This window comes from Procambarus clarkii, chromosome 41 (genome assembly GCF_040958095.1).
Source record: "Procambarus clarkii isolate CNS0578487 chromosome 41, FALCON_Pclarkii_2.0, whole genome shotgun sequence".
NCBI lineage: Eukaryota > Metazoa > Arthropoda > Malacostraca > Decapoda > Cambaridae > Procambarus > Procambarus clarkii.
This window is the reverse complement of record NC_091190.1, coordinates 991982-1006992: the sequence shown is the minus strand read 5'-3', so window position 1 is coordinate 1006992 and position 15011 is coordinate 991982. Positions and strand designations below refer to the sequence as shown.

At 50.7% G+C, this 15011-nt stretch overlaps 1 protein-coding gene across 1 annotated transcript in view; it reads right to left on the bottom strand.

The window, feature by feature from the left end:
- The window catches only part of LOC138373054 (origin recognition complex subunit 3-like), an 88208-nt gene extending 78714 nt beyond the window's left edge, over positions 1-9494 (bottom strand). The window contains exons 1-2 of the mRNA XM_069339074.1: positions 9471-9494; positions 1211-1366 (exon numbers count right to left, since the gene is read on the bottom strand). Of these exons, the coding sequence (XP_069195175.1) occupies positions 1211-1366; positions 9471-9494 (180 nt within the window). The remainder of the gene's footprint in view (positions 1-1210; positions 1367-9470) is intronic.
- Positions 9495-15011: the final 5517 nt, after the last annotated feature.

The following is a 15011-nucleotide window of genomic DNA, read 5'->3' as shown; positions in this document are numbered from 1 at the left end:
TGAACCTAACCAATACCCGAACCTGGGGTGAATAGGGACATGCCAGTACACATCCCGGGGGTCTAGAAATATAATTCAGGAGCCTGCATCTAAGGCGAGGCAAGACGAACCTGGGCCAAAGTGGTCATCTGGAACGAGGAGAGGGGGATGAAGAAGTTCAAGCTTGAGAGATTAAGGATGAACCAAAGCTCTGCCAAGACCCATTTTAGAACCAGGAAGAGACAAGACACCCACTGCCGAGATGTGATCGTTTCGACCACAACGGAAGCAACCCACTCTGAAATGACCCAACACAGGCAAAGGGAAGAGATCTTTGCCTGCCTAGCTCCAAGAATATGGAAGGGACCGACTAACTCCACCGCAGGCCACACAAGATGACCCAAAAAGCGCACAAACCCTGGGACCAGTTGACAAATAGGGCAAGCCATCCCTCCACTGCCCTACCAAAGGGGTAAAATGGCTGGCACAAACCACAAGCAGCAGCAGCCCTCCTGCTTCCTGGTGGGCAGTAGTAACCTAGTGACAGTGATCGTGCATCCCTTGCTCTGTGCCTCTCTAATGGGGAAGGAAGGGTCAGGTTTTGGCCCCTCAGTCCCTGGTAGGCTCCCTCATGACTTGCAAGAGCTGATGTGATGATGTCATTTAATAGTAAGGAGTTATCTCCATGCAGCTAGCAACAGGAAGCCTCTGTTCGACCCTCCAGAAAATGGACAATTCATCTGAACAGGTACAGAGAAAAATGACAAAGTTAATCCCAAGAATTATAAACCTCCCATATGAAGAGGGATTTAAAAAGTTTAATCTACATTCTCAAAAAAGGTGAATGGATGACATGATTGAAGTACTATACAGATGGACAAAAAGGTATAATAGAGTAGGTAATAATAAGGTGTTAAATATATCACCACAGAATAACCATAATATCACCATAAGCAATGGATACAAGTTGGATCCATTTAGATGCAAGAGAGACCTGTGAAAATAATGGTTTGGGAACAGTGTTGTTGACTTATGTAGCACATGATTGGGTAGCATAATATATGAGGGATTGCTGGATTGCTTCAGAAGAAGGCGAGACATGTATATATGAGTTTGGTTGGAGATGAAATAGGAAAGAATGACCCACTGGGTCATTGAGGCCCATTGGTCCTCACATGGGCTAATGGGCCTTCTGCAGTTTCCTTAATTTTTATATTTTTTGTATACTTACGTTGAGAATATTGGTGACCATTTGCCAGCACTTTACATAATTCTTGTAATTAACTTCTTTAATGTCCTCATCTTCCACTTCACTCCAGTAGTCCAGTGATGAGATACCGCACACTTTTCTCTTATTGCCTTTACTTCTCTTAAAGGAAAACACACCCTGCAAAGAACAAAAATCTAACACTATACCAAATGCCAAGCCAAACTTACTCAACCTAGAAATCACATATGATAATCTTCACTGAGTCAAATTGTATAAACATGAATATCATTAAAATATACTCATACTATATTTTCTAGGGGAGCCCCTTGGTGGCTCCCTGAAGCTATATCTCACTGACATTGCTCCATTCCAATGGGTCACATCAGTCACAGTTGTGTTTGTTCTACCAGGAACCAGAGTCAGAACCTGGCACCCTCACAGAGGTGCTGGGAGTGAATGCCAATCTGCCACCAATTAAGTATCAAACAAAACATCGAAACTGCCAGACAACTCTGCAAACAATTCTAATGAAACAATTGGCTCACTCATACCAGGCTGAAACCCTATACAGTTTGTACTAACAGCCATGACCAGGCAGCCATAACCAGCCTTACTGACTCAGTTCTGTTGCTCATGTGGAGGTGTCAACTGCCTGTAGTACTATGGGTCTGTCAGTTGCAGTGAGCCCTACTGCTTTTAGTCGAGTGCCGGCCATCATCTTGGACTTCATCCAGTGGGACTATTTGCTTGTGTTTAGTTCTATTATTTTGGTATTTGCTTTATGAGCATTACACACAGAAATCACAATAGCTTGATGCATCAAATGAACAAATCCACAAGGGCCGTGACGAGGCGTTCGAACCTACGTCCTCTCGGATGTAGGTTCAAACCCTCGTCACGGCCCTTGTGGATTTGTTCATTTATGTGCATGTTTTGTATCCAGTTTTGCTGTGTTGGATTGGCTTCTCTTCAATTCAAGCTGCAAGCATTCAGGGACCTCTTCCCTAGGTGTTTGACACCACGAGCGTAGCTCTCATCCTGTAACTACACTTAGATAATTATAGTTCTTCTTGAGAGGTTATCTTGAGATGATTTCGTTTTTTTTTTTTTTAGTGTCCCGCGGCCCGGTCCTCGACCAGGCCTCCACCCCCAGAAAGCAGCCCGTGACAGCTGACTAACACCCAGGTACCTATTTACTGCTAGGTAACAGGGGCATTCAGGGTGAAAGAAACTTTGCCCATTTGTTTCTGCCTCGTGCGGGAATCGAACCCGCGCCACAGAATCACGAGTCCTGCGCGCTATCCACCAGGCTACGAGGCCAGTGAATACTTTACTGAATTAATTCCATCTTTAGCTAACTAACAAACTCACCCTTAACATTGATAAAACCTATATTTGTTTGGTAATAAAGCCACTGATCAAATTAACATAAGAATTAACAATACCAAAATTAGTAACAAAGTACTGTAAATGGTAACTTCCTTGGAGTTCTCATTGATAACAAGCTGAATTTCCAGGGACACATTCAAAATATAACTACAAAAATTATAAAACATTTGGCATTCTTTCTAAAATAAGATACTATATACTTCACCCTGTTCTGTAAATCTTTTATTACTCTCATCTATCCTTACCTCACATAGTATCTGTGCCTGGGGTTCTACTACCCAAAATCATCTACCACCTCTAATTACTCAACCCAAATCAGCTATTAGAACAATAACAAACCCTGTTCCCAAGCAGCACTTAGCCCCCTTACTTAATATCTACCATATTCAAAGATTTAAGTCACTGCACATCCTCTTAAGTGTTCTCTACATACATGTATATATATATAAAACTGAACTGCAATGCTAATCCTGACCTTAAACGCTTCCTGGAGCGTTGTAAGAGAACTCATGGGCACCACACTAGAAACAAATATCCATTTGAGATTCCAAGAGTGTGACTTAACCAAACTAGAAATGCTTTGCAAATCAAGGGTCCCAGAATGTGGAATGACCTTCTCAATCACATCAAAGACTGTCCCTCTCTCAACCAGTTTAAGAGAGAAACTAAGTACCAGTACTACCTAATAAACTCCATGTAGCCAACCTTACCTCCTAAACATCAATCTATGTTTTGTCATTATCAAACATTAATGATTAATGACTAGCTTGTATAACTGCTGATATCTGCTATGTAAAACCTTAAGAAAATTGTAGTCATTCTGTATATTTAGTTAAAATTACTATCTGCTGTTTTGTTGCAATTTCTGCTGTTTCACTCATCATGTAATTACAGTATTATAATTCTTTTTATTTATTTTCTCTGCTTCAGTTTAACATTTGCTTTTGATCTCAATTAGTTTTAAGTCTTAGTTTTTAAGTTGATTTTCTTCACATCATGCCTGAAATGCTGTGCATATTAGTGGCTTTATGCATTGTGAGAGAATGGATTTTGCCAGCTGTCTTAATATGTGCAAAGTGAGTGCACGGTAACAGTTGAATTCTCAAGTGCACAGTGTGTGTGCACAAGGTCAAGTTTTGTTAATGCAAGACTTAAGTATACTTTGTTGGGTATCTATGGAGAGCTCAGCTCATCAGGAGGCCAAGGTAGTGCAAGGGGCCATTGTGTGTCTAATTGTTTGTTATTTACAGCGAGAAGTATACATTTATTTATTTATATATATACAAGATACATTGGGTTTATGAGAGTACATAGCATTGATTTTTTTATATTCTTGTAAAACCACTAACACACACAACATTTCGGGCAGATCCTTCATCTAACCGTTAAATTTAAGTGCGTAATTTCTAGCAGTTTAGTTAGTTCATTGCTTATGCAACCCCCATATCCATCTTGTGGGCGGTAGTGGAAAGGGTTACAGAGGCACATAATGGGCTCAGCGACTGAACCCCATAATTCATTTAGCTAAGCAAGTTACAATCTTGATGAGCTAGTTACAAAATTCAATACACATTGTCACATCAATAGGTTCGAGATCGACCACAAGAATTTCTAGCAAAATTGAAAAATGTTAACAGGCACATTGTAAGAAAATTTGAAAAGTTTAGTAGGTACATTATAGTAAAATTTGTGGATTATCAACAGGTACAATATGAGGATTATTTATAGGTACTGTATATAGTAGTAATATATGCATTCAATATAACATCCATGATATAAGATGAGAGCAGTGATTACAATGGTGAGGTTGTATGGCTTAGGCACATATGGTGGGGAAGTGGGTAGCACAAGAGTTTAGCGAATTTTAAGAGTTTAAAGCACTTGGGAGGAAACTATAAGGATAAAATTAGGTATTTTTTGGTTTTAGTTTTGAATAAAGCATAGGTTGGACAGCTTTTCAATTCATTAGGAGTAAGTTCCATAGACTAGGTACCTTTATTTGCATAGTGTGTTTACACAGATTTAGTTTGACTCTGGGAATATCAAAGATATATTTATTTCTGGTGTGGTGATCATGGGTTCTATTACACCTATCAAGGAAAAGTTTCAGATCAAGATTAGCATTTAGGAACAAGGTTTTGTATATGTAAATGGCACAAGAGAATGTATGGAGTGAGTTTATGTTTAGCATGTTTAGGGATTTAAACAGAGGGGCTGTGTGTTGTCTGAAAGCAAAGTTTGTTATAGTTCTGATAGCAGATTTTTGCTGGATGATGATGGGCTTGAGGTGGTTTGCAGTGATTGAGTTCCACGCACAGATACCATAAGTAAGATAGGGATAGATTAGTGTGTAGTATAATGAAAAGAGAGCTTGGAACATAATATCTGATTTTAAATAGTATACCAACCATTTTTTAGACTTTCTTGGTTATGTGTTTTATGTGGGTGCTGAAGTTGTCTCTTGTGTATGTATAAGCCAAGGAACTTTCCATCATTAGTATTGCTGATGTTAACGTTGTCTATCCGAAGCTGAATTACATTTGTTGATTTACTTCCAAATAAAATGTAGTAGGTCTTTTCTATGTTTAGTGTGCAATTGTTGGTTGACATCCATGAGTGGACTTTTTTTAATTTGTTATTTACAAGATTATTTAGTGTGTGTGGGTTGGGGTCTAAGTAGATGAAGGTAGTATCGTCAGCAAATAATATAGGTGTAAGAATGTTAAGAGACATTAGGCAGATCAATGATGTATATAAGAAATAGGAGAGGTCCTAGGATGCTACCCTGTGGCACCCCTACAGTTAATGGTAGAGTGGGGGAGGTTATATCATTGATGGCTGCATATTGATGTCTGTCACTAAGATAGGATCGAATATAGTTCAGGGCAAGACCTCGGATTCCATAATTGTGAAGTTCAAGTAAGAGATAGTTATAGTTAACAGTATCAAAGGCCATGACTCTGGTCAATGAGGAGTCCAATTGGGAAATCATTTTTGTCAATGACTGTGTAGATTATATCAAGTAGACTAATAATTGCATAGTTGGTACTCTTTTTGTGAGCAGAAGCCAAACTAACAGAGGGCTTAGTATGTTGAATTTTATGAGGTAGGATTAGAGCTGTTTGTAAATAATTTTTTCAAATATTTTTGATAATACTGTATGGGTAGATTTGATAATGGTCTGTAATTGTTTATGTCTGCCGGACTGCCTCCTCTATGAACTGGCATTACTCTTGCTTTTTTTAGGGATATCAGGAAGGTATTTTTTTAAGGATATCAGGGAAGGGAAGGAGTTTTATCTGGTTGTTATGTGATATCAACTTGTTGACTCCAGGGAGCCAGTGTCAAGAAATGGAGTGAGGAGGAACATTCTCAAGCTTGCTGTCAGAAAGGTAGAAGGAAGTCAACCATCAAGAAAAACACTAGGCCTCGGCCATAATGTAGTTGTGACGTTACAGCCTCTCTCCACTTGGAGGGAACAGTCCTGATTGGTTTAGACCTCAGTGCCTAATGCCTCATTGGTCAATTTCATATAATGGCACAGAAGGTAAGGAGAGCATTATAGTGCCAAGCAGGTCCTGGCCTCGGCATTCTGTCGACATCTTTCGTTACACACAGATGTGAGGATCTATGCTACTGGCCAGTAGCCTAGATTCCCACCTTATGACATTATTACATTATCTCGTCACCTGCCTAATTTCACTTAGTGCAATTCGCTGCAGAATCCGGTTAAGTTACTTGAGAAAAGAGAGAGATTGTGTCACCACGTGATCACAGCAAGAAGCAGCGAGACTTGCCAGTGTTATATCAGTGATCATCGTGAACATCTTCATATTAAAATTAATGAGACCGGGTTATCAGTGAAGTACTGTACATTGATTCCCCACTGCTACCATTAATTTTTCGGAGAGAGATAAGGGAGCCGGTCGGCCGAGCGGACAGCACGCTGGACTGTGATCCTGTGGTCCCGGGTTCGATCCCGGGCGCCGGCGAGAAACAATGGGCAGAGTTTCTTTACGCCTATGCCCCTGTTACCTAGCAGTAAAATAGGTACCTGGGTGTTAGTCAGCTGTCACGGGCTGCTTCCTGGGGGTGGAGGCCTGGTCGAGGACCGGGCCGCGGGGACACTAAAAAGCCCCGAAATCATCTCAAGATAACCTCAAGATAACTTTATTTTCAGAGCGATTTGTGGCCTTTTTCTCACCAAGCCATGCCACCCTACCACGTGAGCCCACCCTGTGTGTGTGAGCTAACCCTACCACCCTGTGTGTAGCTGCCGCCACCGCTACCCCAGCTTGCTCGTCGCGCCACGCTCGGCCACGGAACACCTGTTGATCCAGTTGTACCTGCCACCCTGTGTCGACTGTGTTACTCGCATGTCATCACGTGCAGTAATTGCTGGAGTATTATATCTGAGCATCTACAGTCCAACATTGTGTGTATGCAAGGTGTGAGTGACAGGCTGGCCCTAAAGTGAGCACAAACATTTTTCTTGTTCCTAAAGTGTTTTCTCTTGTGTTGGTCTTGGATCAGCCATCCGAGCCGCATTGTTATCACCCGATACAGGTGAGAGGTAGATTGGTCGAAGAAGCAACTGAACAAATGTCAGTACAGCAGTCTGCGTGATACTGTATCCGTTCACTGTCATTGGTGTAAGTGTTATACACACTCCACACATTTAATATATCTTATATTTTTGTGCATTTGAGTTGTACGGTGTTGGTATTGATATTATATTATTACAGTATATCATTATTTCATTATTGAGTATTTCAGTATCTGTGTGATACAGTGCATTTTATATTCTTTCCAGATACCAGTGGATGAATAAGTCATTGGGTGTTGTGTGTAGTTGACACCTGTGAATTATTTTTGCAGTTATTGATTATTGTGTTGTGTGTACATTATAGTGTTGTACTGTACTTGTGTGTTACCGTCAAGTGTTGTACGTGATTATTTATTATTGCAGTCCAGGTGACAAATATTAACATAATTAATAAATTGATTTGTTGCAGTCCAAGTGACAAGTGTTAACATAAATTACATTATTATTATTAGTAATGGCAATGTCTTCTCAGATATAATAACATAGGATAAAAACCCACACTTGTTTATGTGTGAAATTTATGTAAGGAATTTACACCAAGTCTTTCGCAGTCTGAGTGTGTGGTTAGGTCTTGTCAAGGTCTGAGTGTGTGGTTCGGTCTTGTCAAGGTCTGAGTGTGTGGTTAGGTCTTGTCAAGGTCTGAGTGTGTGGTTCGGTCTTGTCAAGGTCTGAGTGTGTGGTTAGGTCTTGTCAAGGTCTGAGTGTGTGGTTAGGTCTTGTCAAGGTCTGAGTGTGTGGTTCGGTCTTGTCAAGGTCTGAGTGTGTGGTTAGGTCTTGTCAAGGTCTGAGTGTGTGGTTAGGTCTTGTCAAGGTCTGAGTGTGTGGTTAGGTCTTGTCAAGGTCTGAGTGTGTGGTTAGGTCTTGTCAAGGTCTAAGTGTGTAGTTAGGTCTTGTCAAGGTCTGAGTGTGTGGTTAGGTCTTGTCAAGGTCTGAGTGTGTGGTTAGGTCTTGTCAAGGTCTGAGTGTGTGGTTAGGTCTTGTCAAGGTCTGAGTGTGTGGTTAGGTCTTGTCAAGGTCTGAGTGTGTGGTTAGGACAAGACTTGCTCCTAAACGTCTAATGTGCCAGTCCTCTTATCCTTCTTGATGGTCAAGAAGGATAAGAGGGCTGGACCTTCTTGACCATCAAGAAGAATAAGAGGACTGGACCTTCTTGACCGTCAAGAAGGATAAGAGGACTGGGCCTTCTTGACCATCAAGAAGGATAAGAGGACTGGACCTTCTTGACCGTCAAGAAGGATAAGAGGACTGGACCATCTTGACCGTCAAGAAGGATAAGAGGACTGGGCCTTCTTGACCATCAAGAAGGATAAGAGGACTGGACCTTCTTGACCATCAAGAAGGATAAGAGGACTGGACCTTCTTGACCATCAAGAAGGATAAGAGGACTGGACCTTCTTGACCATCAAGAAGGATAAGAGGACTGGACCTTCTTGACCATCAAGAAGGATAAGAGGACTGGGCCCACGATAGGAGCCACATTAGACGTTGAGGAGCAAGTCTTGTCCTAACCACACACTCAGACCTTGACAAGACCTAACCACACACTCAGACCTTGACAAGACCTAACCACACACTCAGACCTTGACAAGACCTAACCACACACTCAGACCTTGACAAGACCTAACCACACACTCAGACCTTGACAAGACCTAACCACACACTCAGACCTTGACAAGACCTAACCACACACTCAGACCTTGACAAGACCTAACTACACACTCAGACCTTGACAAGACCTAACCACACACTCAGACCTTGACAAGACCTAACCACACACTCAGACCTTGACAAGACCTAACCACACACTCAGACCTTGACAAGACCGAACCACACACTCAGACCTTGACAAGACCTAACCACACACTCAGACCTTGACAAGACCTAACCACACACTCAGACCTTGACAAGACCTAACCACACACTCAGACCATGACAAGACCTAACCACACACTCAGACCTTGACAAGACCTAACTACACACTCAGACCTTGACAAGACCTAACTACACACTCAGACCTTGACAAGACCTAACTACACACTCAGACCTTGACAAGACCTAACCACACACTCAGACTGCGAAAGACTTGGTGTAAATTCCTTGCATAAATTTCACACATAAACAAGTGTGGGTTTGTATCCTATGTTACTATATCTGTGAGAAGACATTACCATTACTACTAATAATAATACTTCACCTGTACTGGCCACAACAACACTTCATTTGTCAGCGAACTAATTCAATATTTCTGTTATACAAGTATATTAGAAATACGAAGCTGGTTTATACCTTAGACACAGAAACTGTTGCCATCGCTGAGGAGGCTGGAGAACACCGAGGGCGGGAAGCTGGAGAATACCGAGGGCGGGAAGCTGGAGAACACCGAGGGCGGGAAGCTGGAGAACACCGAGGGCGGGAGGCTGGAGAACACCGAGGGCGGGAAGCTGGAGAACACCGAGGGCGGGAAGCTGGAGAACACCGAGGGCGGGAAGCTGGAGAACACCGAGGGCGGGAGGCTGGAGAACACCGAGGGCGGGAGGCTGGAGAACACCGAGGGCAGGAAGCTGGAGAACACCGAGGGCGGGAAGCTGGAGAACACCGAGGGCGGGAGGCTGGAGAACACCGAGGGCGGGAAGCTGGAGAACACCGAGGGCGGGAAGCTGGAGAACACCGAGGGCGGGAGGCTGGAGAACACCGAGGGCGGGAAGCTGGAGAACACCGAGGGCGGGAAGCTGGAGAACACCGAGGGCGGGAGGCTGGAGAACACCGAGGGCGGGAAGCTGGAGAACACCGAGGGCGGGAAGCTGGAGAACACCGAGGGCGGGAAGCTGGAGAACACCGAGGGCGGGAGGCTGGAGAACACCGAGGGCGGGAAGCTGGAGAACACCGAGGGCGGGAAGCTGGAGAACACCGAGGGCGGGAGGCTGGAGAACACCGAGGGCGGGAAGCTGGAGAACACCGAGGGCGGGAAGCTGGAGAACACCGAGGGCGGGAAGCTGGAGAACACCGAGGGCGGGAAGCTGGAGAACACCGAGGGCGGGAAGCTGGAGAACACCGAGGGCGGGAGGCTGGAGAACACCGAGGGCGGGAGGCTGGAGAACACCGAGGGCGGGAAGCTGGAGAACACTGAGGGCGGGAGGCTGGAGAACACTGAGGGCGGGAGGCTGGAGAACACCGAGGGCGGGAGGCTGGAGAACACCGAGGGCGGGAGGCTGGAGAACACCGAGGGCGGGAGGCTGGAGAACACCGAGGGCGGGAGACTGGAGAACACTGAGGGCGGGAGGCTGGAGAACACCGAGGGCGGGAGGCTGGAGAACACCGAGGGCGGGAGGCTGGAGAACACCGAGGGCGGGAGGCTGGAGAACACCGAGGGCGGGAGACTGGAGAACACTGAGGGCGGGAGGCTGGAGAACACCGAGGGCGGGAGATACAGGAGGGCGGGAGGCTGGAGAACACCGAGGGCGGGAGATACAGGAGGGCGGGAGGCAGGAGAACACCGAGGGCGGGAGACACAGGAGGGCGGGAGGCTGGAGAACACCGAGGGCGGGAGGCTGGAGAACACCGAGGGCGGGAGGCTGGAGAACACCGAGGGCAGGAGATACAGGAGGGCGGGAGGCTGGAGAACACCAAGGGCGGGAGATACAGGAGGGCGGGAGGCTGGAGAACACCGAGGCGGGAGGCTGGAGAACACCGAGGGCGGGAAGCTGGAGAACACCGAGGGCAGGAGATACAGGAGGGCGGGAGGCTGGAGAACACCGAGGCGGGAGATACAGGAGGGCGGGAGGCTGGAGAACACCGAGGCGGGAGGCTGGAGAACACCGAGGGCGGGAGGCTGGAGAACACCGAGGGCGGGAGATACAGGAGGGCGGGAGGCTGGAGAACACCGAGGGCGGGAGATACAGGAGGGCGGGAGGCAGGAGAACACCGAGCGCGGGAGATACAGGAGGGCGGGAGGCTGGAGAACACCGAGGGCGGGAGGCTGGAGAACACCGAGGGCGGGAGATACAGGAGGGCGGGAGGCTGGAGAACACCGAGGACGGGAGATACAGGAGGGCAGGAGGCTGGAGAACACCGAGGGCGGGAGATACAGGAGGGCGGGAGGCTGGAGAACACCGAGGGCGGGAGATACAGGAGGGCAGGAGGCTGGAGAACACCGAGGTGGGAGATACAGGAGGGCGGGAGGCTGGAGAACACCGAGGTGGGAGATACAGGAGGGCGGGAGGCTGGAGAACACCGAGGTGGGAGATACAGGAGGGCGGGAGGCTGGAGAACACCGAGGCGGGAGATACAGGAGGGCGGGAGATACAGGAGGGCGGGAGGCTGCTACAGGCTCAAGCAGCGCGCCGGCGGGAGGCTGGAGCAACACTGAGGGCGGGAGGCTGGAGCAACACTGAGGGCGGGAGGCTGGAGCAACACTGAGGGCGGGAGGCTAGAGCAACACTGAGGGCGGGAGGTTGGAGCAACACTGAGGGCGGGAGGCTGGAGCAACACTGAGGGCGGGAGGCTGGAGCAACACTGAGGGCGGGAGGCTGGAGCAACACTGAGGGCGGGAGGCTGGAGCAACACTGAGGGCGGGAGGCTGGAGCAACACTGAGGGCGGGAGGCTGGAGCAACACTGAGGGCGGGAGGCTGGAGCAACACTGAGGACGGGAGGCTGGAGCAACACTGAGGGCGGGAGGCTGGAGCAACACTGAGGGCGGAAGGCTGGAGCAACACTGAGGGCGGGAGGCTGGAGCAACACTGAGGACGGGAGGCTGGAGCAACACTGAGGGCGGGAGGCTGGAGCAACACTGAGGGAGGAAGGCTGGAGCAACACTGAGGGCGGGAGGCTGGAGCAACACTGAGGACGGGAGGCTGGAGCAACACTGAGGGCGGGAGGCTGGAGCAACACTGAGGGCGGAAGGCTGGAGCAACACTGAGGGCGGGAGGCTGGAGCAACACTGAGGACGGGAGGCTGGAGCAACACTGAGGGCGGGAGGCTGGAGCAACACTGAGGGAGGAAGGCTGGAGCAACACTGAGGGCGGGAGGCTGGAGCAACACTGAGGACGGGAGGCTGGAGCAACACCGAGGGCGGGAGGCTGGAGAACACCGAGGGCGGGAGGCTGGAGAACACCGAGGGCGGGAGGCTGGAGAACACCGAGGGCGGGAGGCTGGAGAACACCGAGGGCGGGAGGCTGGAGAACACCGAGGGCGGGAGATACAGGAGGGCGGGAGGCTGGAGAACACCGAGGGCGGGAGATACAGGAGGGCGGGAGGCTGGAGAACACCGAGGGCGGGAGATACAGGAGGGCGGGAGGCTGGAGAACACCAAGGGCGGGAGGCTGGAGAACACAGAGGGCGGGAGATACAGGAGGGCGGGAGGCTGGAGAACACCGAGGTGGGAGATACAGGAGGGCGGGAGGCTGGAGAACACCGAGGCGGGAGGCTGGAGAACACCGAGGGCGGGAGATACAGGGGGGCGGGAGGCTGGAGAACACCGAGACGGGAGGCTGGAGAACACCGAGGGCGGGAGATACAGGAGGGCGGGAGGATGGAGAACACCGAGGTGGGAGATACAGGAGGGCGGGAGGCTGGAGAACACCGAGGCGGGAGATACAGGAGGGCAGGAGGCTGGAGAACACCGAGGGCGGGAGATACAAGAGGGCGGGAGGCTGGAGAACACCGAGGTGGGAGATACAGGAGGGCGGGAGGCTGGAGAACACCGAGGCGGGAGATACAGGAGGGCGGGAGGCTGGAGAACACCGAGGGCGGGAGGCTGGAGAACACCGAGGACGGGAGATACAGGAGGGCGGGAGGCTGGAGAACACCGAGGCGGGAGATACAGGAGGGCAGGAGGCTGGAGAACACCAAGGTGGGAGATACAGGAGGGCGGGAGGCTGGAGAACACCGAGGAGGGAGATACAGGAGGGCGGGAGGCTGGAGAACACCGAGGCGGGAGATACAGGAGGGCGGGAGGCTGGAGAACACCGAGGGCGGGAGATACAGGAGGGCGGGAGGATGGAGAACACCGAGGTGGGAGATACAGGAGGGCGGGAGGCTGGAGAACACCGAGGTGGGAGATACAGGAGGGCAGGAGGCTGGAGAACACCGAGGGCGGGAGATACAAGAGGGCGGGAGGCTGGAGAACACCGAGGTGGGAGATACAGGAGGGCGGGAGGCTGGAGAACACCGAGGCGGGAGATACAGGAGGGCGGGAGGCTGGAGAACACCGAGGGCGGGAGGCTGGAGAACACCGAGGACGGGAGATACAGGAGGGCGGGAGGCTGGAGAACACCGAGGCGGGAGATACAGGAAGGCAGGAGGCTGGAGAACACCGAGGTGGGAGATACAGGAGGGCGGGAGGCTGGAGAACACCGAGGAGGGAGATACAGGAGGGCGGGAGGCTGGAGAACACCGAGGCGGGAGATACAGGAGGGCGGGAGGCTGGAGAACACCGAGGGCGGGAGATACAGGAGGGCGGGAGGCTGGAGAACACCGAGGTGGGAGATACAGGAGGGCGGGAGGCTGGAGAACACCGAGGTGGGAGATACAGGAGGACGGGAGGCTGGAGAACACCGAGGCGGGAGGCTGGAGAACACCGAGGTGGGAGATACAGGAGGACGGGAGGCTTGAGAACACCGAGGTGGGAGATACAGGAGGGCGGGAGGCTGGAGAACACCGAGGTGGGAGATACAGGAGGGCGGGAGGCTGGAGAACACCGAGGTGGGAGATACAGGAGGGCGGGAGGCTGGAGAACACCGAGGCGGGAGGCTGGAGAACACCGAGGTGGGAGATACAGGAGGACGGGAGGCTGGAGAACACCGAGGGCGGGAGATACAGGAGGGCGGGAGGCTGGAGAACACCGAGGTGGGAGATACAGGAGGGCGGGAGGCTGGAGAACACCGAGGTGGGAGATACAGGAGGGCGGGAGGCTGGAGAACACCGAGGGCGGGAGATACAGGAGGGCAGGAGGCTGGAGAACACCGAGGACGGGAGATACAGGAGGGCGGGAGGCTGGAGAACACCGAGGTGGGAGATACAGGAGGGCGGGAGGCTGGAGAACACCGAGGACGGAAGATACAGGAGGGCGGGAGGCTGGAGAACACCGAGGTGGGAGATACAGGAGGGCGGGAGGCTGGAGAACACCGAGGTGGGAGATACAGGAGGGCGGGAGGCTGGAGAACACCGAGGTGGGAGATACAGGAGGGCGGGAGGCTGGAGAACACCGAGGCGGGAGATACAGGAGGGCGGGAGGCTGGAGAACACCGAGGGCGGGAGATACAGGAGGGCGGGAGGCTGGAGAACACCGAGGTGGGAGATACAGGAGGGTGGGAGGCTGGAGAACACCGAGGACGGAAGATACAGGAAGGCGGGAGGCTGGAGAACACCGAGGTGGGAGATACAGGAGGGCGGGAGGCTGGAGAACACCGAGGTGGGAGATACAGGAGGGCGGGAGGCTGGAGAACACCGAGGTGGGAGATACAGGAGGGCGGGAGGCTGGAGAACACCGAGGCGGGAGATACAGGAGGGCGGGAGGCTGGAGAACACCGAGGGCGGGAGGCTGGAGAACACCGAGGGCGGGAGGCTGGAGAACACCGAGGGCGGGAGGCTGGAGCAACACTGAGGGCGGGAGGCTGGAGAACACCGAGGGCGGGAGGCTGGAGAACACCGAGGGCGGGAGGCTGGAGAACACCGAGGGCGGGAGGCTGGAGAACACCGAGGGCGGGAGGCTGGAGAACACCGAGGGCGGGAGGCTGGAGCAACACTGAGGGCGGGAGGCTGGAGAACACCGAGGGCGGGAGGCTGGAGAACACCGAGGGCGGGAGGCTGGAGCAACACTGAGGGCGGGA